This window comes from Gasterosteus aculeatus, chromosome 1 (genome assembly GCF_964276395.1).
Source record: "Gasterosteus aculeatus chromosome 1, fGasAcu3.hap1.1, whole genome shotgun sequence".
Taxonomy (NCBI): domain Eukaryota; kingdom Metazoa; phylum Chordata; class Actinopteri; order Perciformes; family Gasterosteidae; genus Gasterosteus; species Gasterosteus aculeatus.
This window is the reverse complement of record NC_135688.1, coordinates 3,886,828-3,909,151: the sequence shown is the minus strand read 5'-3', so window position 1 is coordinate 3,909,151 and position 22,324 is coordinate 3,886,828. Positions and strand designations below refer to the sequence as shown.

The following is a 22,324-nucleotide window of genomic DNA, read 5'->3' as shown; positions in this document are numbered from 1 at the left end:
CATGAAAGGGAAAGATGGTGCCTCCGTGCTGTCTTTTGACCCAGATATGTAGGCGCTGTGTGATTTATTCATAGTTACTGTGATTTAATGTCATGTTCAATAGATGGCGGGCTCACCCTTTTTCAATAGAACTTCCCTTTTTCTTTTCCTTGCCTTCATATTAATGAAAGTGGAGCAGTTTCAGCTGTCATTGGAAATGGGTGCTGGGAAAAAAGGTCTTTCAATTTTAGGCCTGGCTTTGTATCAACGGGCGGTGCTTTTCAGGTCAGCGTGTGTTTCCTATCAAAGTGCCAGACTCCCTCGTCTACTGTAGTAATAGTTTGATCCATGGAGTATCCGCGTCTCCAACATTATGCAAGCATGTTGTTCCCACCACTGTTGATGCTAACACGTTGTTTTTTCTTTGTTGTCACAGGAGTGGTCGTGGTCAGTGGGATGTTCGAGCTGCAGATGCAGGACTGACTGAAGGAGCATGGTGAAACACCAACCCCTCCAGGTCTATGAGCGCCAGCTGTGTTTGTCCTGCATCACTGGGATCTACGGTTGCCGCTGGAAACGCTACCAACGATCCCACGATGACACCACCAAGGTGAGAGGGAGAGGAAGGAATCTTTCACCTTTTACCTGAACAATGCACTCTCAACCAATCAGTTGATCAAACGCTGGATTTCAACTACCCGTTTTATAATGTTTGAGGGTTTTTTTCTCGTTTTTTAAACAGTGAATGTTAGTCAGTTGAAGGAAATGGAGTGCAGGCCTCCTTTGCTGACCTTTGTTAACTCACAGTGTTCACATCACGTTGGCAGTGAATGAGACCTGATTTTGTCAATCTCTGTGTAATTTGTCCCGCTAAGGTCATTTCAATGAAAACTGCACTGTCCTGGGGGATCGATGTAGAATATCACTTGTCACCTCTTTTTTAATGGCAGTCCTTTTTAGAAGTGAATTTTAATTCGGCGTTTAAGTTTTCCTGTCTGTGTGGGACATCATCCACTGAGTCTTTTCATAGCGTTGAATAGCAAGATGGCTGCGTCCTCTCAAACCACATAAAACCCATAGAAGCATCTGTTCCTAATGGTCCCCAGATAGCTTTTGTCTCTCAGCATTGATCAACAATGAACAATTATCTTTGACCGAATATGTCCTCGCTGCCCCCCCCCCCTCACCCCACTCGATAACCTTGAGCTCTCACCATGGAAGATAATTTGATATTGCAGTACTGTACATGCACTGTTTCCAATAGTCTGCACCTGTATTGAGCCTCGAGCCTGGCAGTTGCGCCTTAAATCTTTTTAAGCGTTCAAATGTATTCTTAATTATGCCAGAATAATCTTTTTTTTTTTTGCTTTTCAATTTGTAGTTAAACTTTCCCAGAAAAGTCCCATTTTACTCCAATCCAAAAATCACTGAATAGCTTAAAGTATTCCAGCGTACCCAAGATGAGGAATGTGTCCTGACCTTTTTATCTCTGTTCCGTATTCAGGAAGGACACACAGGTTATGTTGCTGCAACAAACACACGGCACCGCACCTTGTGTGCACGCGCTCAGACACTAGCTGGGATCATTTATTTATGCCCGCATACCACAGCGCAGACGAGCGCAGCCCGAGGACACGGACAATAGACTCACGTCAGTCCGCACACCTCTGAAAATATGTGGTGTGCAATAACGTGCAATCAAACCGAGCCAGGTAACAGCGGCACGGATGGCTGGTTGTATTTTAATCTCTCTCCAATAGTTTATAAAGCATCGCGGAACACAATAAAGGGATTTTATTCATTTTTTTCTGTTACAGCTACACGGTGTCCAGTTTCCTGCTGCTTCCTGATGCGAGTGGTTGTCTTTCAGTCCCACTGATAGGATAGTGGCGAGTCAGCGTTCTTTGGTCCCGGTGCTCATCCTTTGTGTTGCCCGCGTGGTGTTGGATGGCGCTTGTCTTGACCCCCAGTGTGAGAAGCACACAATAACATGCACCATAGATCTCAGAAAGTAAATATTTAACAGGTTTTCAATTAGTTTACATGAGGAATGATTGAGGCGAAATGTGGAGGACTGCGATAATTTTACAGACAAAGAGTGCAACTTTGTAGCAATTTTACCAATAATAGCAAAGTTGTACAATCTGCTACTAATATGTATTTAGTTTCTGAGGAGCAGACCGCTCTCCTTTCCACTGAGGCTGCTTCTTAGAATAGGACAAGGTGATGTCATATAAGACATCCAAATCCAGTAAACAAACTGTGACCAATCAAGGACGGGTTTCGGTGACATGTAACCGGACCTGAATCAAAGACGCGTGCGACCGGAGAATCTGGCGTTGGAACGACCGTAGACTCATTCATAATCGACGAGCGGATCGCGCCGTTTCTCCTCCTTTTTTTTCCTTCTTTTTTTTCCCCTCTTCGTTGCCCGTGACGAGCCGTTCGGGGCGGCCCGCCCGTCTCCCTGCTGCCGTCTGTGTTCGAGGTGCTTCGCAGGGAGACGGCCCACGTCAGGCGCTGCAACCCGATCCGGCCTCTCAGTAATAATTGAAAGTATTTCCATTTAGCCAGTCTTTACCATTCAGTCACACAAAGGCTTTTAAAATAGAAGCAGAGCAGCTTTGCCTCCTTTTGTCAATTATCCCGCGGTCTCCATTGTCCCTGGCCAGTGAGTTATGGGACAATTAAAACCACAGAGGTACCTCGACACAAGCAGATTCACCCAGTTTGACTTCCCAAAATGGCCTATTGTTGTTTGTTTACTGCGGATAACAACGCTTAGAAGGTCAACGGTACCGAAGGTAAATAGTAATTCTCTGATTTGTTTTATGTCAGTAATTTTTTACCGCTGTTAGTATCTTTTTCAATGTGTTATCCTGATCACGTACTCGTCTGAAAGGTCACAAGCTGCAATAAAACACACGAGCTGACTAGGTGATGAGGGCGAGATGGGGGGAGGGAGAGGGAGGCGCCGGAAACGGCAATAGTTCATACATATACATGACCAGCATGCTGGTCATGTATATGTATGAACTATTGCCCAGTTTATTTGATGCACTTGGTCTTCATGAAGGTGTTTTTACTGTAATCTGACACTCAAAAAAAAAAATATGTAGCTCCATCAACAGTTTTTTTTTTTTAAATTTTACACAAGAGCGTCTGGTTTTAGGGCGGTCGCGTCAATGTGTCTAAGCAGCACGGAAGGACGCTCCGTGGAAGAATCAAAGCAGAGGCAAACTTTGCAGAGTCTGAAATATCCAGCTGCTGTGATGAGTTATGTCGTTGCTGAACACCATACTTTACCTGCCGTATTAAAAAAAAAAAAAAAAAGCAAAACACCTACAATGTGAAATACGTATTCTACCCATGTTCTACATGGCAGCATATCATCCTGTTGCATGACGGTATAAAATCCACTTCCCTGCGCTACAATGAATGGCGTTAATGGAGGATCAGTATGATGTAGGTGCAGTATCGGCTGCATTATGCAGCAGTGCACTGCTTTCGTGAAATGCCAGGAATGTGACGGGGGACTGAGGTGTTTAAATCCGTTGAAGATGGAGGCCCTCGCTGGGAAAGAAGCACCGTCAGCAAAATTATTTTTTCTTTTTTCCTGCTGGAAATAATCCTTCCTGCATTCACACGAGTGTATCCACACACACACACACAGACACACACACTCCCACGTGTTTGTGTCTGTTTGCATCGGTCAGGCTTTATCTTTGTCAGCAAATGTATTCGGGACCGTCCCACAGCAGATTTTCTCTCCTCACTGTTGGCACGTTAGATGGCAGCATACGGAGTCAAGCTGTCTACACAGTTGAATGATGCATTCAATTATAGTCAACACAGGAAATCCACATCTCAGCAATCAAAGTCATGTTACGTTGAGTTGATGTCTGAAACGGATCATAAACTAGTAAATGGTAATAAATTGGTCTGATTTTCGGGCTTCTTCTAGTGTGGGTGAAAGACATTTTCTCTTCGTAGATCGCCAATAGCGTAATAACCATTTGTCTTCCCTCCGGCTGGGAGTTAATATGAACCTTGACCCACATGGAGACCACGCTGCAGCCAGAAGCCCATAAACATCAGAAGGTTGTCTGTGTGTGTGACAGCGTCTTACTGTACATCATGCAAGGATTTACTCATGTAGTCCTCTGACAGCGAATAACCAGTCGGCTCTGGTAGAAATGTCAGTTTTTGTATTGGAAGGTCTTTTATTTTGTAACGTCTCATCCCGTCTACGTTGGTCCCGTTTGACATACTGAAGCGCTCCTGGGGGGGGAATAAGAGCCTTAACCCATCGTTCAGGCAACAGCTTTATCGTCAGCTTTTGTTATTGCACTGAAAAGTAGACAAAATATAAGATGCATATATATATATATATATATATATATATATATATAATACATAAAATATAAAATGACTCCCTGCACAAAAACACAGAAAATGAAAATGAAAAGTAAGCGTTATTGGACCCGCAGTGTGAGACTCGGCATGTGGAGGCAAAGGAGCACCATGTATTTTGAGGTGTGATCTCAAAATGTGAGGAAATTAAATCGCTTGACGGTGTCTGCTCGACAGAAACATCGGTGATATCATTTCAAGAAAAAACCTCCCCCAAGGGTGTGACGATATTTTTCAAATCCAATAACCCTGTTTAATAAATAAGTTATTGGCTGCTTGGATCATATTACACTGGACTGTGTGAGCTGAATAAAGTCGAGATGAATACAAACCTCAGCGGGACGCAGGAAGGTCGCATTGTTAACTTATTGCACAACGGCGGAGATGCTCTCTTTTTGATTTGCTACAAAATTCTTTGCCGCTGTCACTTTGTCACAGTTATCTGTCTCCTTCTTACTCCCCCACCTGCTATTCCCAGATGTTAAATCACCGTGGCCATTTCCTCTGCCCAGGGGCTAGACCGCAATCATCCCTTCCACGCTATTCTTTTTTCCAATGTCCTTTAATAAAGTTTTGCCAGAGCAAAACCTTCTGTAATAAAGACACTGCTAAAAAGTGGAGGAATTCCAGTAATATGCTTTATAGGTCCATTCATTTTGTCCTCGCTCCTTCTATTCTTAGCTGTGGTTTGTTCTCATTGAACATTATTACTCCAGTAGAAAGAGGTCAGAAAGGCTCCTCGACGGCTTTGAAAAGTCCTTGCGATCTGTTTTGAATAAGGTTTTAATTACAGGACACCTCGTGAGTTGATTTGAATTAAAGCTAATTCAATAACCCCCCAAAAGGAGAACTTGTCCTCCCGTGGTTAGTGATCATTAGACCCTGGTGACCGTTGGCACACACTGCTCTCTACACTCCCAGAGGTACGTTTCTGTTGTTCCTGGGCCGCTGTGCTCGGGTGAAGAGCCGGCCTTGCAGAATGGGAATGATGTCACGAGGGCGGGCCGAGTCACGTCAGCTCGGAAGAGAACGTCGGACCTAAACCGTCGCCGGTAATGAAAGGGCGTCCTCCTTCAGGAGCAAGCTGGTGTTTCCAGGTGGTCATCCAGGACCATGGGAACCGAGGGCCGCTGCTTTTCTCATCAATAAACCTTTGTTCTAAAATGTATCTGGATGTAAGCGAACGTGTTTACGGTTTAACATGCCATTAGTTTTCAAAAAAAAGGGTCTTTGTACTCAGAGTATTTGAGTATTTGCTGAAGAAAATAATGGCAGGAAGTGCTTTTCTAGCTTTTACTTTTCAGGGTAATCTCCTGCCCCCATTTTCTGGTGCCCGGGATATCTCTTGCATAATGTGTCTGAAATTCATTCAGAGGTCATGTCCAAATATGAGGGACGGGGGATCCAATCCCTCAGGCTTGTTTCCCTTTTATGTACAACGGTTCTCTGTTATGCCATCAAACCATGGCCAGAAATTAATTAAAACACATTCACTCAAAGCTCTTAAAACAAGTTGGCGGTCAAAATATGACCTTCGAATGCTGCGCCGTCTGAAACGACTTCCACAGGCGGTGGAATTCGATAAAACATAAACCAAACTCGCTGGGAATGAGAGCAGATCTGAGCTGGCCGAGGCGATAATAACCTTGTCGTCGGCGCAGCGACACAGAGGCAGATATTCTGAGGCTGCGAAGCTCGGTGTATTGATAGAATGTGTTCCCATGTATTGGGCCAAAGGCCTCGGGACACGTGTAATATCGACAATTACAGCTGACGCTTTCAAGTGATTACACTTTTTCTTTCCCATGAAAGAAACCGGTTTTCTGAGACTTTAAGTCATGCGTAGAGCTTTTTTTAGTAGAAATATATGGACATGCTTGGCTGCACCAATCCTCCCGAGTAAGGATGAGCTTGGTTTGCTTCTGAAGATATGAAATATCTGCCGCGGTACAAAAGTTCCTCACAGATGAGGACAGTAATTACTCTGCTTGCTTGTGAAGTTATTAACAGTAATTCCTTGGAGATGAGCACGGTGTTTAAGGGGATACTCTCTCCAAAGGTCGGCAGGCAGCTCGACACCACGTGCTCCATTTAGGTAATTGTGTAGAAAGTTGACCTCTAATGAGCTCTCTGACTCACACTTTTAATACTTTTCTTTAGTTTTGGCAGCATTCAGCGCTGTTGTGCATTAAGTCCTTGTTCTTTTGCCTGTTCAAATTAAACTTGTGTGTGTGTGTGCGCAGTGGGAGTTGCTGTGGTCCTTCATCCTCCTCTTTACCTTCTGTCTGCTGCTGGTCTGGTTCTACTTCTGGTGGGAGGCCCATAACGACTACAACGAGTTCAACTGGTGAGTCTCCCCGACCCCCCCCTCCGCCCAGCCAAGTGCTCGGGGTCAAACTGGAGCCAGACGCCCGGCGCCGTCTGGTTTTTGGCCGTAAATAAATGATGTCCGTGCACGTGGATTCCCCAAATCATCCGTTTAATCCGTCCCGTGCTTCAATTTGAGCGGAGACAGATTAACCGCGTTACGTAACGGAGATGGCTCGCCTGACATTTCCCTTTTTACTGTAAAGGATTCTGCATCGTGACTAAGAGACTTCATAAACTACCAAAAGGTTGGACTTCTTCCAGACCCGCTAGCAGAATATTATCTGTTTCCAATGTGCGTGTTCGTAGGCAGAATGACCTCCCAGTCGTCTCGGTGACTTTTAAGTGGTTCTTGGCCTAAATGTGCTGTAGCACCAAATGGTTTGGACTGGCTGTGTCCCATACGGTCACACATGCTCTGCCTTTTCTCCACCAGTCTTTCCCATCGCTCTTCCTGCTCTCAGCCACCTCCACAATGTCACCTTTTCCCTCCTATTATCGTCTGCTCGCTTCCACTGCCTCTCCTCACACCCCTCTCCCTGTGCAGTCTTACATTCCACTCCCCCTCTCTCCATTATCCCTCTGTTCTCTTTTTCCATTCACCTTCTAATAGCCATTTTCTTTCAAGAGCTCTTACTCTCTGTGTCTGCACATCACCCCACTTGACTTTCATCATCAATCTCCCCGCTTATGATGTGCCTCTGGCTCCGTCGGCATGGCTTTTCTAATAGGAAGTGTACACGTTTCCTGCTTCTTGTTTGGTTTCCACAGATGGGGATGACACTGCTCTCCGTATGTGTTGTAGTGATTTAGCTGCAGGGAGCCACTACAATCCCTGATAAGTCTGTGAAAGTAATCAGTGCCGCATGCCCTCGCTGTCGTGTCAAAACACGCATTTCACACACACACACACACACACACACACACACACACACACACACACTTCTTCTTTGCGAATCTTCACTGTTTTGAGAATTGCAAATGAAATTTTTAGGGTGTTTGTCATGAGAAAATAGTGATGTTAATTAACCACGTTTGTATCCAGAACTTTTCATTATCTTCTCCTCCCTGCAGGTTCCTCTACAACCGCTCCGGGGAGTGGAGCGATGGCACCGTTCCCATCCTGGCCACCACCGCTGCTGGCTTCACCTACGTGGCGTTTTTAATGGTCAGTCCACCAGCAAGTATTATCGGTGAAGTAACACCTCCTGAATAGGTTGTGTGTCACCGGTGACGTCGACATCCTTGAAGCTGTAGCCGTTTGTAAACTGTGTTCTCTCTTTTCAGGTTTTAGCACTTTGTCATGTTGCACTCGGGCAGCAGCTGAATTTGCACTGGCTCCATAAGGTAAGTGTGCCAAATGTGAGGCAGAGTAGCTGTGCTGGTGGGGGAGGTTTACCCACGTATCTCTCCGTTTTTACACAAAGCTGTTGGCCCTCTGGCCTGTGTGTGTGTGTGTGTGTGTGTGTGTGTGTGTGTGTGTGTGTGTGTGTGTGTGTGTGTGTGTGTGTGTGTGTGTGTGTGTGTGTGTGTGTGTGTGTGTTCTTTGCTGATTAGCTGAACTCATCCTGAACTTACAGTTTGGATCATTCTGTCCCGGGAGGCTTGTGAAAGCAGTCAATACGCTGAACTAAAACGCTATCTGCAGAACAAATACTCGGACTAAACACGGTTTGGGGCTGTTGGGGTTAAATTGCACGCGTGTATCCAAAGTGACAGCACTCTCTGAATTATGTTTTTCTTCCCGTATCTCCGCTGCGCAGATTGGAGTGACTGCTGCTCTGCTCACCACCACTGCCGGGGTGATATCTGTCAATCAAACATGGGGGCAAGAGTGGGACGTCGTCCCAATCTCCCTGCAGGTCAGCAGACTGAAGCAACTAGATAAAAAAAAAAGACCGTTAGGCTTTAATGTCTTTTACATGGATTGAAAAAAGTCCAGGAACTCTTTTGTGGATAATTTACATTCTAGCCGTGAGTTACTGTGTCTGTAATGAATGTTTTCATATTTGACATCGCAGTATGAGAAACAGTGACGGCACACTGAATCCGCACGCACCCGACTATTAATTAACAGCTCAGCGATATCCGAGGAGTTGTCAGAAGCTCATAATTAGTGTGCCCTGTGAGATCATGGCACCACCATGAACGTGTGATTTGCAGCCGCCGTTACGAGCGAATGCTCCCACAAATGATAGCTATTACCTCTGAATAGTGTCGCCGTAGTCTGAACCCCAGATAATCTCTGTAATTCCCTGCCTCTGTCTTGTATCCGTGTCTCTCTTTACCGCGCGTCTCCATTTTACTGTATCCTCTCTCCTTGTTCTCACCTTTGACCTCTGTCCTCTGTCCAGGCCACAGGTCCCTTCCTGCATGTAGGCGCCCTCGCAGCGGTCACAGCGCTGTCTTGGATTGTGGCTGGACAAGTCGCCCGCTCAGAAAAAACAAGTATGCTTACCCCCGCAACACAGAATACAAGTGACCCCCCCCCCCCCACCTGCCCACCTGCCCACCTGCCGTGCCCGTCCGCCCCACACACACACACACACACACACACACACACACACACATTCAGAGTGGTGAATGATTAACACGGTGTGGACAGAGGCCGGGACCTCCACCCAGGGTGTCAGAGATAACCAGCATTCCTACGGGCTCATGTGATGTTTTCGAGCCAGACACCTTGGAGTCTCACTAAGGATACGCAGATCTTTGTGTGTATTTCAACGCTCGCTGCCACTGCTGATGAGAATTACAAAGTCGGTGCTATTTATATGCCGTGTTAATGGCTGCTTAAGAGACTGTAGCCCGATATGAATGAAATATCCTCATAAGTAAGACCTTAAGGCCCTTGATGTCAGTCTGTAATTAGCTCCGCATGGTCCAGGACCTTTCACAGCAACGACTCACATCATAATTCTCTTTGACAATTAAGTGTGGTCGTGCTCAAATTAGTCCCTAGTTTCACCTCAAAACGCTAAATATTTAAACCCATTTCCTCTGTAATGTCAGCTGTGGGTTTGATTAGTTATTTAGCTCTAGTTCATTAAAAGCATTATGGAAAGTAGCTTGGCCTATAAACTAAACACGTCACTGGTCTCCCAGGTGAAGTTGCTAGAGATGTTTTTCATGTACAAATTAATCACAAGAAAATACTCATAATTTCTGTTTTTGGACAAGAAAAGTCAACATCCAGCCTGTATGCCCGAGCTAGCCAGCTTCATTCTCAGCGTACAGACATTTGGTGGTATCAATCCTCTGATCCAACTCTCGCCAAGGAGGAGAACGCGCACATCGCCCAAAATGGCCCTTGACCCTCTGCAGCTGTGTTTTCATCCTCCTCCGCCCAGTGTTCCAGGTGGTGGTGGTGCTGCTCTATCTCAGCTTGTTGCTGGGACTCTACATGGTGCCCCTGTGCATCACCTCGCCCTGCATCATGGACCCCAGCACCCTCAAGCAGCGCCCCGATGTCATTGGCCACCGGGGAGCCCCCATGGTGAGTCAGCTGACCTCTTATCGTCCCGTCTGAATGTGGGAATGTGAAGCGGGCCACTTTAAACCAATGATAACACCAACGCAACCACTCCGGATATGAAGCTTTTAACCCTGAGGGTCGACTACCACTTGATTGTGAATTGGTGAACAGGAGAAACTGTGCTGCCCTTGTAGATATTTGTTGCATTTCTTTCTCATTATTTTATTTTTTTTCTCCTGCATTACCCAGACTATTCTGGTCTAGTAATGACCTTGTGGTCATGCAACTGAAAATAGTCCACACACACAACGCTGAGGGAGCCCGGAGCTCCATCTGCCTGACGACTGGCAGGGTTGTATTTTCTGGGGGATTTTGTGCGACGCTGCTTGACAAACACTTTGCATCTTGTTGTGGGGATGAAGCACATCTTTGCTTTTCACATTTGATGGTTATTGCTTTTCAACGGTACCTGAAGAAGGATTCGTGTTCTTGTCTGTGTTATTCTACCCTTGGAAGGAAAATGAAGGTTGATCTCTGGTTATTTATACTCCAAAACACACCCTGCTTTGGGTGGTATGTGTGTAAAGCGATCGATCCGCACAGTGGAATCTAGCATTAGGTGCGGCTCTGCGAGGCCGTGAGAAACTCACGGTCTCATGACTGGACTTTCCCAGAAGAACTCTGTATTGATTACAGCATCATTCCTACCCTGTGTGTCCCAGTCGGAAGCTTTACTCACAGGGTCTCTGAGGAGGCAGCTTCTCTAGTAAGTGATGCTTAACCTATTGATTTTGCATCGGCCATTAACTGGACTGGAAGGTTCTAAAAGCAATTCAGTATGTAGTGTTTTCACGTACATCTGCAATTCACCTCATTTATGACTTCTGGCTCCAGTATGACTCATTTATTCACCTTATTTTGACTAGTAACAACAAAACCTTGATAAATAAACATAAATTATAATTGACTTCTATATCTTGCCTTCATTTCTTTCTCCAGGGGCTCCAGTAAAGTCCCCCGTTACATCACTGTTTGTTACAAGACACCGTGTAATGACGCTGTGTGTGTGTTTCTAGATTGCTCCAGAGAACACAATGTGGTCCTTTCAGAGAGCGCTGCAGATGAACGTCACTGGGTTTGAGGCTGACGTTTCTATCAGGTACACAAACACACACACACACACAGACAATCAATTCAGCAGAATGACGGAGCCAAACAAATGACGGGTCGTTTTGTCCAGATTCTGCCTCGCTGGTTTCCATTCATTGATTATGGAACGTTAGTTTTCCCAGAAGCTCTTATTACCTGGACTAGAAAAAGCTCACAGTGGACTAGATACCCATCAGGACAATGTGTTGCCTTTTTTTTTAATATCTGACTTTTTCTAATAGTCTTTCTTAGCAAAATGTCTTTGACAAAGAAATTATATTCTTTGAACATAAACCGAAGCAAGCGGATAACAAAAGAAACACTTGGGATTCAGTCTACAACCGTAGAGATGATGAGGCTACAGAGGAGCAGTAGATGGAGGCGCTGCATCACCGACATGATGGGAAGCGACAGCTCAGAGAGACTTGGAAGAACTGTGTGTGTGTGTGTGTGTGTGTGTGTGTGTGTGTGTGTGTGTGTGTGTGTGTGTGTGTGTGTGTGTGTGTGTGTGTGTGTGTGTGTGTGTGTGTGTGTGTGTGTGTGTGTGTGTGTGTGTGTGTTGGAGGGTTCTGTGTGGCCGTGGTGTATGATGGAGAGTGGGTGAACGCGTCTACTCCTGAATGTTCAGTGAGGTTGAGGGCTCGTGTGGGGGAGTCGTTGCGTTGTTTCCCTGTGTGTGTGTGTGTTTGTGGGTCGGCCTTAATTCAGCAACGTGGTGTGTTTACGGTTACAGTCCTACCAGGTGAATGGCCGCTGACAGGTGAGCTCCTTACTGGGCCGAGTAATTAGACCTGATGACAGCCAGAGCGACTGAGACGTCTGCACACACACGCCATTACATTGACTCCCATCCATTTTGTGGAGACCTGCCTTAACTGAGACATGCATTTTGCCAGCATGCACGCCTATACAGTAAAATATAAAATAAAATATTAATGCACTGCTAACAGCCTTCATCATTTCATCTGATGAACTTTTCAACAAAGAATTTGAATGGCAAATATTGAGAAATTTAGAGGACTCTTTCCTTCGCACTGGTGTAAAAATATTGAGCAGCATCTTTACGTTGCACTACAGGTCATTTAGCTGACGCTTTTATCCAAAGCGACGGTGGTAGCAACAATAAGTGCATTTAACCAGAGGGATACAAATTCACGAGCAAGAAACAAAAAAGTGCAATTTCATCAGAAAACCAAATAATCATCATCACAATTGGGACAAACTCTCATTTAGTCTCCTGCTCCCCATTTGGCTTTTACTCCCGTTTGTTGAGTTTACGCTCCAATCAACTCCTGTCTCTTCTGCTGAGAGGTATTATTGTGACCCCCCCTCCCCCTCCTCCTCCTCCCCCCTCCCCACTAGCGTGGACGGAGTGCCTTTCCTGATGCACGACCACAACCTGCGGAGGACCACCGACGTAGACAAGGTTTTCCCGGACAGGCGAATGGAGGACGCCTCGTCCTTTAACTGGACCGATCTGCAGCAACTCAACGCAGGGCGGTGGTTCCTCAAGGTAGGCCGGTCTCAGCTCTCTTTTTTTATTTTTTTTTATGGTTTTGTGCAATAAGTCATGTCGGCACTGAGATCCGGTGGATTTGGGCTCAACGAGGTGCTTCAAAAATAATGGTGTCTGACAAACTGAATTCTGAGAATTGTTTAGGAACGCTGCCTTCTATGGGGCCAGATTATCCTCTTCAACTTGTGATGTCGCACCGTCGAACAAATGAAGAAACGGCCGGCTGGATTGTATGAATTTAAGGGTTCTGTTGCTGGAGAATCTGTATACATTTGGTGCAGTGATGTCGATCCATGGCTTTGTGTGTCCTCTTGACTGTAAATGTATACACGGACAAGACCCCGCGATCTTCACCCTCGTGTCCCTCCCCGCCTCCCTCAGGAGGACCCTTTCTGGATGGTGCGCACGCTTTCCCCGCGTGAGAAGGACCTGATCGCCAACCAGAGTGTGTGCAGCCTGGAGCAGCTTCTGAAGCTGGCTTCCTATCACAACAGCACAGTGGTTTTCCGGCTGAGGAGACCTCCTCCGGAGCACCCCTGCTACCACAGCTGGATCAATGATACTCTGCACGCTGTGCAGCAGTCCGGGGTTCCTCAGGGTCTGGTAGGCCACCTCAGCTGATTACTTCAAACCTCCCAGTATGGCATGCAAACAGGATGGGAGTCCCAGTCATTTTGTACGTTATCTTGTATCAGTAGTAACATTAAGACCGCAGTGGTCCACATGAAGAGGGCGAGGGGGGGGGTTGATTCAAGGAACGCCAAGCTTTTATCCAGCGGACCGCCCTTTGTTCCTGAAACCAAAAGTTAATGTTGATTTATTTGTTAAATAGTTACTTGAACCGAAACGTAGATCTTTTCATCAACCCAACTAAGACACTTTATTGGCTGAACATTACCGGATTGTGTCTAGTGACAAGACAAGTTTATTTAGAAAAGATTGAGCGTGGCAATGCAGAATATGGGTGAAGACAGAAGCAACCTTTTGGTCAGATACCATGACAACCGTTGCCGGAGGATACGTTGACTACTCACGAGCGTGTAGACCCAGCCACCACGTGTCACGGAGACGAGTGTAACCGCGGCCCCGTGTGATGTGCAGGTGATGTGGACTCCAGATGATCACAGAGCTCAGGTGAGACAGTGGGCTCCGGGTCTGATCCAGACCTCCGCGGAGAAACGCAGCCCCCAAAGCCTCCAGCAGCACGGCATCAGCAGGCTGCTGCTCAGGTACAACCAGGCCAGCACACAGGAAATCAGGTACACACACACACACGTTATCAGGTTGGCACCATAAACAAGCCGACGTTTGTTTCAAGACCCGCCTGAATGTGTGCGACTGCTTGCAGAAACTTCTCCCAGAGCAACATCACCCTCACCCTGTACACCATCAACGAGCCCTGGCTGTACTCGGTGCTGTGGTGCAGCGGGGTGTCGTCCGTCTCTTCAGAGGCCTCACATATCCTCAACAAGGTGCCTAACCCCATCTGGCTCATGGTAAGGACGTACAGTTGACCCGTTCCTTCTTCTTTGTCCCGAGTTTGGGTTTCTGCGTGTAGCTTTCTCTTTCCCCTCGTCAGCCGTAGTTTTTATCCACGCGGTTCGTACGATCATCATCCCTGTCGCTGCATCCTGTGTAGAGCGCGACTCGTGCTTTTCTAGCTCAGTCGTCTCGTGGAGGCTCCCAACATGGCCGGCGCTCACGCTGTGCCCATCTGGTGTGATTTCACCTGCCTCGCGCCCCCTGTGCAGCGTGCCAGCCTGGTCTGCCCGCCTTAGGCACCACACGGGGACCCTGTGACGACATGTGGACGTGACCCCCGGCCCCCTGCTGTGGTGGGGGGGTTTAAGCTGATGGGGCATCTGCAGTGCTGTGGGATCCAATATGTAGCCTGTGGACAGCATTTATTTATTTATATCCATTAAATTAATCAAATGTTACTTTACATCATGTGAAGGATTTGGTGCCTTTTTCATGCATCTTCATAATAATGGGCCTTTTTAGGTATTTTTCTAAAAGCACAACAGATTGTATTGTGGCGTATGGTACCACCCAGTGGTGTGTGTGTGTGTGTGTGTGTGTGTGTTTCCAGAGACCAGATGAATACTGCCTGATGTGGGTGTCCATGGACCTCATCTCCTTTGCTGTCGTCATAGGAATATTCATTTTCCAAAAGTAAGTACAGCAAATTGATGCTATAACTGTCGAGTGCTTATTGGGAGCTTTGAACGTAACGTCCCGCTGGTGTTCGGAGAGAAAAGGAAAGGCTGATCTTTTTGTTTTTCGGCCGTGTCGTTCTGTTTCACTCATGCAGAGCGCACATTTACATTACAAGCCCCCCCCCACTGGCGTCTCCCATTCAGCGTGACTCAGTCTTCCTCAGTGGAGCGCTCTCTGTTTGGAACATCATCATTAGAATAACGGCTCATACATATTTACACGGATCCCTTGTGTTCTGCTACATTGTATTTAATAATGTTCCCAGAAAAAGCCTTGGCTGGAGAGAACACTCACAAATCAAATGTGCGTGTTTCATGTGATTTCTTTTTTGCGGTGATGTACTGATTGAATGAGCATGTCTTCTCTTCGCTCTAATAGATGTTTAATCGTGTAAACCTCTCACACTCCTGCACTGTGTCCTCTTCCTGCAGGACAGGGTGGTTTTGTTTGTTTCTGTGGCACTCCAGAGACAGATGGCGTGTCCTCCCGCTGTCTCTGGCACGGACCTTTTCCCCCTCTTTGTTTGTTTCGGATGGTTCGCTCTGCTTAGCCGAGGTCTTCTGTAGCTCCCGCCGGCTTCTTAACTGACCTCTCTTGTCTCCCGCCTTCTTTTGTCCTTTTGCTGTCCTTCCGTCCTCCTCCTCGTCCTCTCTCCTCTGCCTGACGTGCATGCACTTCTCCTCCTCTTCTGCTGCACTCTGGCCTCTTCTCTCAGCTATCACATGATCAGGTAACTGGGTCACTTCCTGCGACCCAAAGTCTTCTCTCCTTTCACCGTCTCTGTCCACCATTCTTCATCCATTCCCTCTCTCTCTCTCACGTTGTTCCATTATTTCTTATTTTGTATTTGTTGTTGTTGCCTTTGTTATGAAATCAAACTCCATCCGGTTTTTCTTTCCACCGTCATGCTACGATTATTTTCTTCCACCTCTGTCCGTCCGAATCGTTGTACTGCTGCCGACGAGCTCGCGTCGTCCTCCCCGTGGACCGGATCAAACTAATGCTCTGCACCCAGACGGCCCGAAATACCCACCGCTGAGAGGCCAATGCGTTTCTAAATGTATTATCTATCCTATTAGGCCAAACGACTTGACGTCCAAGATGAAGTACGGATAGGAATTCATCAGGGGAAGGATTGGCTTTTATTGATGCTGATGAACTCGCTTGGTTGCATTTCTCCTCCTAATTTCCTCCCAGCATTAGTTCATCGTGATAAATGCTCGTCGGTTAAAGTAATTGGAAAAAAAAGCCTTTTCATGAAAGCAAATGTTTATTAAGTGATCACGGAATAGGACAAAATGTTTGGTATTTAATTATGTGGGAGAACTTTTCAATAGCTATAAAATGACTTCTAAATAAAAAGGCTCTATTCTGTGACCACTTTGTTTGCATTTGTGCAAAAGTGTTACTGCAGCTGGGATAATATCACATATCGGTACTACTTTTTAATACGGCCCCCCTGAAAGACTGGTTGCTATTCCTGTTATTGATTAGTGTGTCGTTTAGTAATGACGGACAATGGAAAGAACTTTTTGTGTTGCCAGGTTTGATGTGGACCATAATCCATCTATGAATTAATTAATTCCCCTGTATTTACTGATTAGCCTAAATCGCGTGTTCCTCAACTTAAAACTGTACATTATGCACCTTGATTTGATGATAAATGTTGTAGTATTGTGCCAACTTAAGTACATTTTTTAAATCAGTCTCCTTTTTAACCAAATCGCGAAGAGCTGAAATTTAGGAACCGGTTTTCCCCAAAAAGAACCAGATAGACGTCCTTACGTCCCTTTCAGTCGGTACACAAAGTCCTCAGGTCCTTTCTAAAAGTAGATCCCTCTTTGGTCCTCAACGTGAGCCTGAGCTGCGTATCGTGAGCAGAGGCGGCAGTACTTAGTGATGTCATCACTGTCTCAGGAAGCTCTCTGACCGAGCGATGTGACCCCCCCCCCCGCAGGTACCGGATGAGCGGCATGCGAAGCTACAACCCCGAGCAGATCATGCTGAGCGCCGCCGTGACGAGGTCCAGCAGGGACCTGAACGTCATGAAGGAGAAACTCATCTTCTCTGGTAAGGCGAGCGGGACACGCCCACCTCCGTCCCACTTCCTGTGTCGTTTTAAGAAAAGTCTGTTGAGCTAAAGATGAGCAACGGACCACTTTGAGATCCGGGACGCTCCACCTAGCATGTCTCTGCATCCCAGCATGCGTCTGCGCTGAGTGTGAATGTTCTCGCTCCTCCTCTTCCTCTCTTCCCCGTTGAAGGTCAAGCGCAGTAGCGGCCTGTGTGATGTGCACCACCTCCAGCAGGGACTTTGTCCTCTCTTCCACCCATCCGTTGCATCCCTCGTTGCCTCCACCTCTGTGCCCCCCTGTGCCTCTTCTCCCCTCCATTCACCCACCCACCCATCCATTACCTCATGCACCAAAATACCTCCCCCACTACCCTCCCACTGGAGACAACGGCACGCCTAGGGGGGCTTATAGACGCCCCGGTCTGTCTAGACAGCCTCTAGTGCTGGGTGGGGTCAAAGGTGAGTCTCATCAGTGGCTGCTCTCATCTCCATCTTTCCATGCATTTCAATTAATTTGACTCTTCCGTGGTTTATTTTGTCCTCACGTTTGACGCGTCGAGTGTTTTGCTTGCAAACTGAAATGGAATCGTGACGTCACACGGCACACTGACTTTTTGCCTTCTTTTTAAAAAATGTTTATCCTGTGGCGCCCCCCAGAGGTGGGCAACGGAGTTGGCGGCGCTGACGAGCTGTACGGGGACAATGGCTACGACTACTACGCCAACCACGGCATCGGCCCGTGATCGGGCCCCCGGCCCGCTGGAGTGAGACTCTCGGGTCTCTGCATCCTTTTGCGTTCCAAGTCATCGTGAAGCCTGAAACTCCTCCTCCTCCTCCTGACGGAGGGACGGACCGCTCCACCCCGATGGAGAGCAAACCACCACATGGCCGCTTTGTGTACATTCTGTAAATAGTTGTGTGTCTCGCCTGACGGGCGCAGCGCAAACCACACGGGACCACACGCACTTTTCAATTGATGGAATTCTCCAACCTGTGGCCTCCTCTCCTGCTTCTGTGTGCGAGAGGCCCCTCATGAGTTACGCCAGCTTATTTTTAAAGATGCGTTTCCACAGTCTTTGTTGGTTTAAGCTAATTTTCCAAAGCGGTTTTTGTTTTTAACTACTGTACAGTTCCTTCTCCTAAGGCTTGATTGCAGCATGGGACTAAAAGCTAACGGCTCATCACGCTCCTGCCTTCCTTTAGCGCTCCACAAAAGTACTAACATTAATATTTATATTTAAAGAGAAAATAAATAAGAGCAAGCTGTTTACAGAGGTCCTGCCTTTTCCTCCAAGTGAAATATTCACATGGTAAATGTAAGATACTCATTTTGATATAGGCTGAATGCCCCCCCCCCACCTTTGACCAGTGCATGTAACTGTAATGGACTAATGTGAGCTGTGCTCCCAGTACAACTGGAGATGGTAAAGAGTTCTTTTGTGGTTAATGTGAATGTGTTTCAGATTTGTTCTATAAGATGTGAACAGTGTATTGCGTGTATTCCAGATGGGTATATACCTTCTTTTTTTTTACCCTGTGTGCAGTGCAGAGTGTATTATTGTACATAAAAGGTGAACCAGTGTGAGAGCGTGTGAGACGCTCCAGCCAACTAAGCAGTACATTTCAATGTGACGGTGAAGATTAATAATAACAGCAATATGACGGGAGCCCTTTCACTTCCTCTCAGCCTCTGGAGTCTGTGGTATTTCAGTGTTGGTTGCTGGTGTTAAATTGACTGCTGTAAGATGAATGAAGTGGGTGCTACATGTGAAAATTAAGCTGTAATCTAATGGAAGGATGCTACAGGGTCAGCAAGTGTATCGCTTTGTTTTTATTTGGGGATTGTGCCTCAGAAATAAATAAATTCTTCTATTAAATAGTGTTTTGGTTTCATGGTCTTAAATAACAATCAACCCATTGCCGCCTCTTATCGATGGGTAACGTGGACTCACTTGTTTCCCCAAGAAATAAGACAGGAAGTTGAAGGTAGATGACGAGTTCTTTGATGAAAAAAAATTATGTGACTAGTTTTTTTTTTAAAGCGAAATGGAGATCAACTTTTATACAACAACCACTTTACCAAAATAAGAGCAGATGTTATAAATATTCAATGCACCCTGATATTAATATTATAATATAAATGTGGCGAACACATTTTTGATATCCAATAACAAGGCACCAGTAAGCACAAATATATAACTGACTTCCATCTAAATAAAAGCACATTATTGCACACAGTCCTCAAAGTGCAGCTTTATCCAGTCTGGATTTCTGGGAAGATGGAAGGCAGTACTGTGAGAACATGAAGGCTTTTCATTTCTTTTATGACCTACGCAGGGAATGTCTGGAATGTCTTTATGCGCTGGCTGAGAAACGCTTTGATTCAAGCTAAATACATCAGCTTACCGGTGCGACGCTGTACGCCAACCTTTGATGGAAGGATGTCAGAACACACGGCGACAATGGGATTAAATAAATAAATAAAACCGCTGAAGACGTACTGGCTATTCTGAAATTCTGTTCCCTCAATAGGCCTAGAGCAGCATTAACGTTTTTACCACGAATGAGCATCTTCACTGCAGCGACAGGCTTCATTTCACATTTCTTCAATAGGCAGCTGTGTTTTTTTTAAACAAAAAACCTAAAGCACTAAAGCAGCTTGGACGTTAGAAGCGCAAACGGAACTGTTCCCTTCAGCAGCCGTTACCCATCCGAGAGGAATGCTGGAGTTTTAAAACGGGATCACATATTGTTCTGCCGCCGCGAAAAGGAAAAGTTCACTGTTCAAAGTCGTTTCTTCATTCAAAAGGTCACCGTGTCTTTTGTTGGCAACAGACAGGAGTAAAAGAATAGAACAATCTTTCCAAAGATCAGCTGAAGTTTCTCTTGAGCAGGTGTCTGTTGGGGATTTCTATAGCGCTCACTTGAAGAGGCCAGGAGCCGCCCATGATGCCGGCCTGTAAGGCCACACCGGTGACCACAGCCAGGTCCGGGTCCACCGACGTGTTCGGGTCCTTCCCGAAGTACTCGCTGATCAGCCTCCTGATCCGCGGGATCCTGGTGGACCCTCCGACCAGAACGATCTCGTCCACGTCCACTTTCTCCAGGCCGCCCTCGGCCAACACCGTCTCCACGGGAGCCAGGATCTTCTGGAAAAGGTCCTCGTTGAGCTCCTCGAACAGCTCGCGGGTGATCACGGCCCGGAAGGGAACCGGAGCGGCGGCCTCAGAGCCGTCGGGGCCGCGCAGGCGCAGCGCCACACTGACGGCGGCGCTGGGTTGCAGGGTGAGGTTGAGCTTGGCGGCCTCCACAGCCTGTCGGAGACGGTGGATGTCCTCTTTGAGAGCGGGCGGGACGCCGAACGCCTGACGCGCTCGCTCGATGGTGTACTGCAGCAGCCTCTGGCTGAAGTCCTGACCCCCCAGCTTGTTATTCCCTGCCGAAAGACAACAGGTAAACCAGATTATCATCTGAACATCATCTGGAAACACCCTCTCTTACTGGGAACCACACTGATCGTTTTAAATTGTTGTGAGCCAAATTCCACTGGGACGCAATCTTCCAATCAAAAGCGGAAAAGCTCCATCCTCCTATTACTGAAGCGGTGAAACACATTACCTGCCATGGCTCTGGTGAAGAACATGCCTCCCTGTTTGTTGAGCAGAGAAACATCCAGGGTCCCTCCCCCGAGGTCGATCACCAGAACGTTGAACACGTCCACCTTGTGCAGGCCGTAGGCCATGGCTGCCGCCGTGGGCTCATTGATCACACGCAGGATCTCCAGGCCTGCAAGGGATGCACGCGTCATGCATGTTACACTACTAGTGTGCAGTGTGTGTGTGTGCGTGCGTGTAGCTGGTACGTTTCATGCTTCTGGTGATGCCCAATTCGTCAAATGAACCACTACCACAATCGGAGGACTGACCGGCGAGGTTGGCGGCCCTGACGGTGAAGTTCCTCTGTCTCTCGTCGAACTCCGCGGGCACCGAGATGACGGCCTTCTGGATGCGCGCGTCGAGATGCCGCTCGGCCATCTTCCTCATCTTCAGCAGCAGCCTGGATCCGATGAACTCTGGGCTCACGGTGAAGGTGTGGTTGGTGGAGAGCAGAAACTCTGCGCTCCCATTATTGTTGATCACCTGGAAGAGGCGCAAAGAAACGGGTGAAGACGGAGACATGAAGACATGCAAACTGGGAAGCAAATCACAGGTAACATGTGGTCATCAATTAAAACGCCTTGTTCTAAATGTATGTTGGTCAGACTGTTGGACACCTCAACTCTCAAACCAGTGTTAAAGTCACCCCAGGACACGTGATCCACCACTGACGTCACTAGTTCACTGTAGTTCATCCAGCTGGACCGAGCCCCACCTTAAACGGGTACCGGGCGCTCTCCTGCTCCAGGACCCCCGGCTCAAATATTTTCCCGATGAACCTCTTGGCGTCGTAGACGGTGTTCTGCGGGTTGTCGTCGGCCAGCTCCAGGGCTTCATGTCCGGCCAGCACCGCGGTGGCGGTGAAGGAGACGGCGGAGGGGATGCTCCTCCTGCCCTCCTCGTCCGCGATCACCTCCACCTCCCCGCTGCCCGGATGGAAGACCCCGACGGAGCAGAACGTGGTGCCCAGATCCAGGCCGATCACTTTGGGTTTGGGGGGCGGCAGGTACTGCTGGCCCAGGTATCCGGCCAGGAACAGGGCCAGGATGACGGAACCTGCGGAGCGTGAGGTGGACCAGACGCGTTAGCTCACGCGTTAGCTCACCAGTCACCGCTTTAGCTATCGCGGGGAAAAACAAGCGTCCTTTAACTTACCGATCATAGAAATTTCTCCGGACATCGTCAGACACACGCGTACCCTTCCGCCGCTAAAATAAAATCACAAAATGTCCTTTGAGTTGTTCAATACGCGTTTAAATATTGGCCAACTGTCGGCTTTTACAACTGGATGCTGCGAATAGGAGTTTTCCGGTCGACCAACAAAATACACGTCAACGTTCAATTGCGCCGTCACTGGTTCTGGGTAATGTAGTTTACGGCATTTAACACGGATGGGACGTTGCTTACATTACACTACATTTCCCATCAACGCTAGCGAGATTTAAGGGCGTCCGAACGTTTTCTGACGTGTTTAT

General features: G+C 47.3%; 2 protein-coding genes across 5 annotated transcripts in view; one reads left to right on the top strand and one right to left on the bottom strand.

Moving 5' to 3' along the window:
• Positions 1-19,075, top strand: part of gdpd5b (glycerophosphodiester phosphodiesterase domain containing 5b) — a 30,017-nt gene extending 10,942 nt beyond the window's left edge. Inside the window, exons 2-18 of one of the 4 annotated variants that reach the window (XR_013468596.1) lie at positions 416-589; positions 6,636-6,739; positions 7,834-7,927; positions 8,047-8,106; positions 8,523-8,621; positions 9,114-9,207; positions 10,110-10,255; positions 11,311-11,393; positions 12,746-12,896; positions 13,281-13,502; positions 14,001-14,158; positions 14,248-14,395; positions 14,992-15,074; positions 15,835-15,849; positions 17,077-17,189; positions 17,384-17,652; positions 17,851-19,075. Coding sequence is in view for 2 of the 4 variants with exons in the window: in XM_078108184.1 (XP_077964310.1) it covers positions 473-589; positions 6,636-6,739; positions 7,834-7,927; positions 8,047-8,106; positions 8,523-8,621; positions 9,114-9,207; positions 10,110-10,255; positions 11,311-11,393; positions 12,746-12,896; positions 13,281-13,502; positions 14,001-14,158; positions 14,248-14,395; positions 14,992-15,074; positions 15,835-15,849; positions 17,077-17,189; positions 17,851-17,936 (1,773 nt within the window). In the remaining 2 variants the exon portion in view is untranslated. The remainder of the gene's footprint in view (positions 1-415; positions 590-6,635; positions 6,740-7,833; positions 7,928-8,046; positions 8,107-8,522; positions 8,622-9,113; positions 9,208-10,109; positions 10,256-11,310; positions 11,394-12,745; positions 12,897-13,280; positions 13,503-14,000; positions 14,159-14,247; positions 14,396-14,991; positions 15,075-15,834; positions 15,850-17,076; positions 17,190-17,383; positions 17,653-17,850) is intronic. The other 3 variants (XR_013468597.1, XM_078108184.1, XM_078108188.1) reach the window with 3 other exon arrangements.
• A 119-nt stretch (positions 19,076-19,194) lies between these two features.
• On the bottom strand, positions 19,195-22,264 carry hspa13 (heat shock protein 70 family, member 13). The gene is made up of 5 exons (XM_040177925.2): positions 22,005-22,264; positions 21,565-21,905; positions 21,119-21,332; positions 20,812-20,979; positions 19,195-20,629 (listed from the first exon to the last, which is right to left on the bottom strand). Exons 1-5 carry the CDS (start codon positions 22,027-22,029, stop codon positions 20,064-20,066), a joined length of 1,314 nt encoding a protein of 437 aa, XP_040033859.2. The 5' UTR covers positions 22,030-22,264; the 3' UTR covers positions 19,195-20,063.
• Between the last annotated feature and the right edge of the window lie 60 nt (positions 22,265-22,324).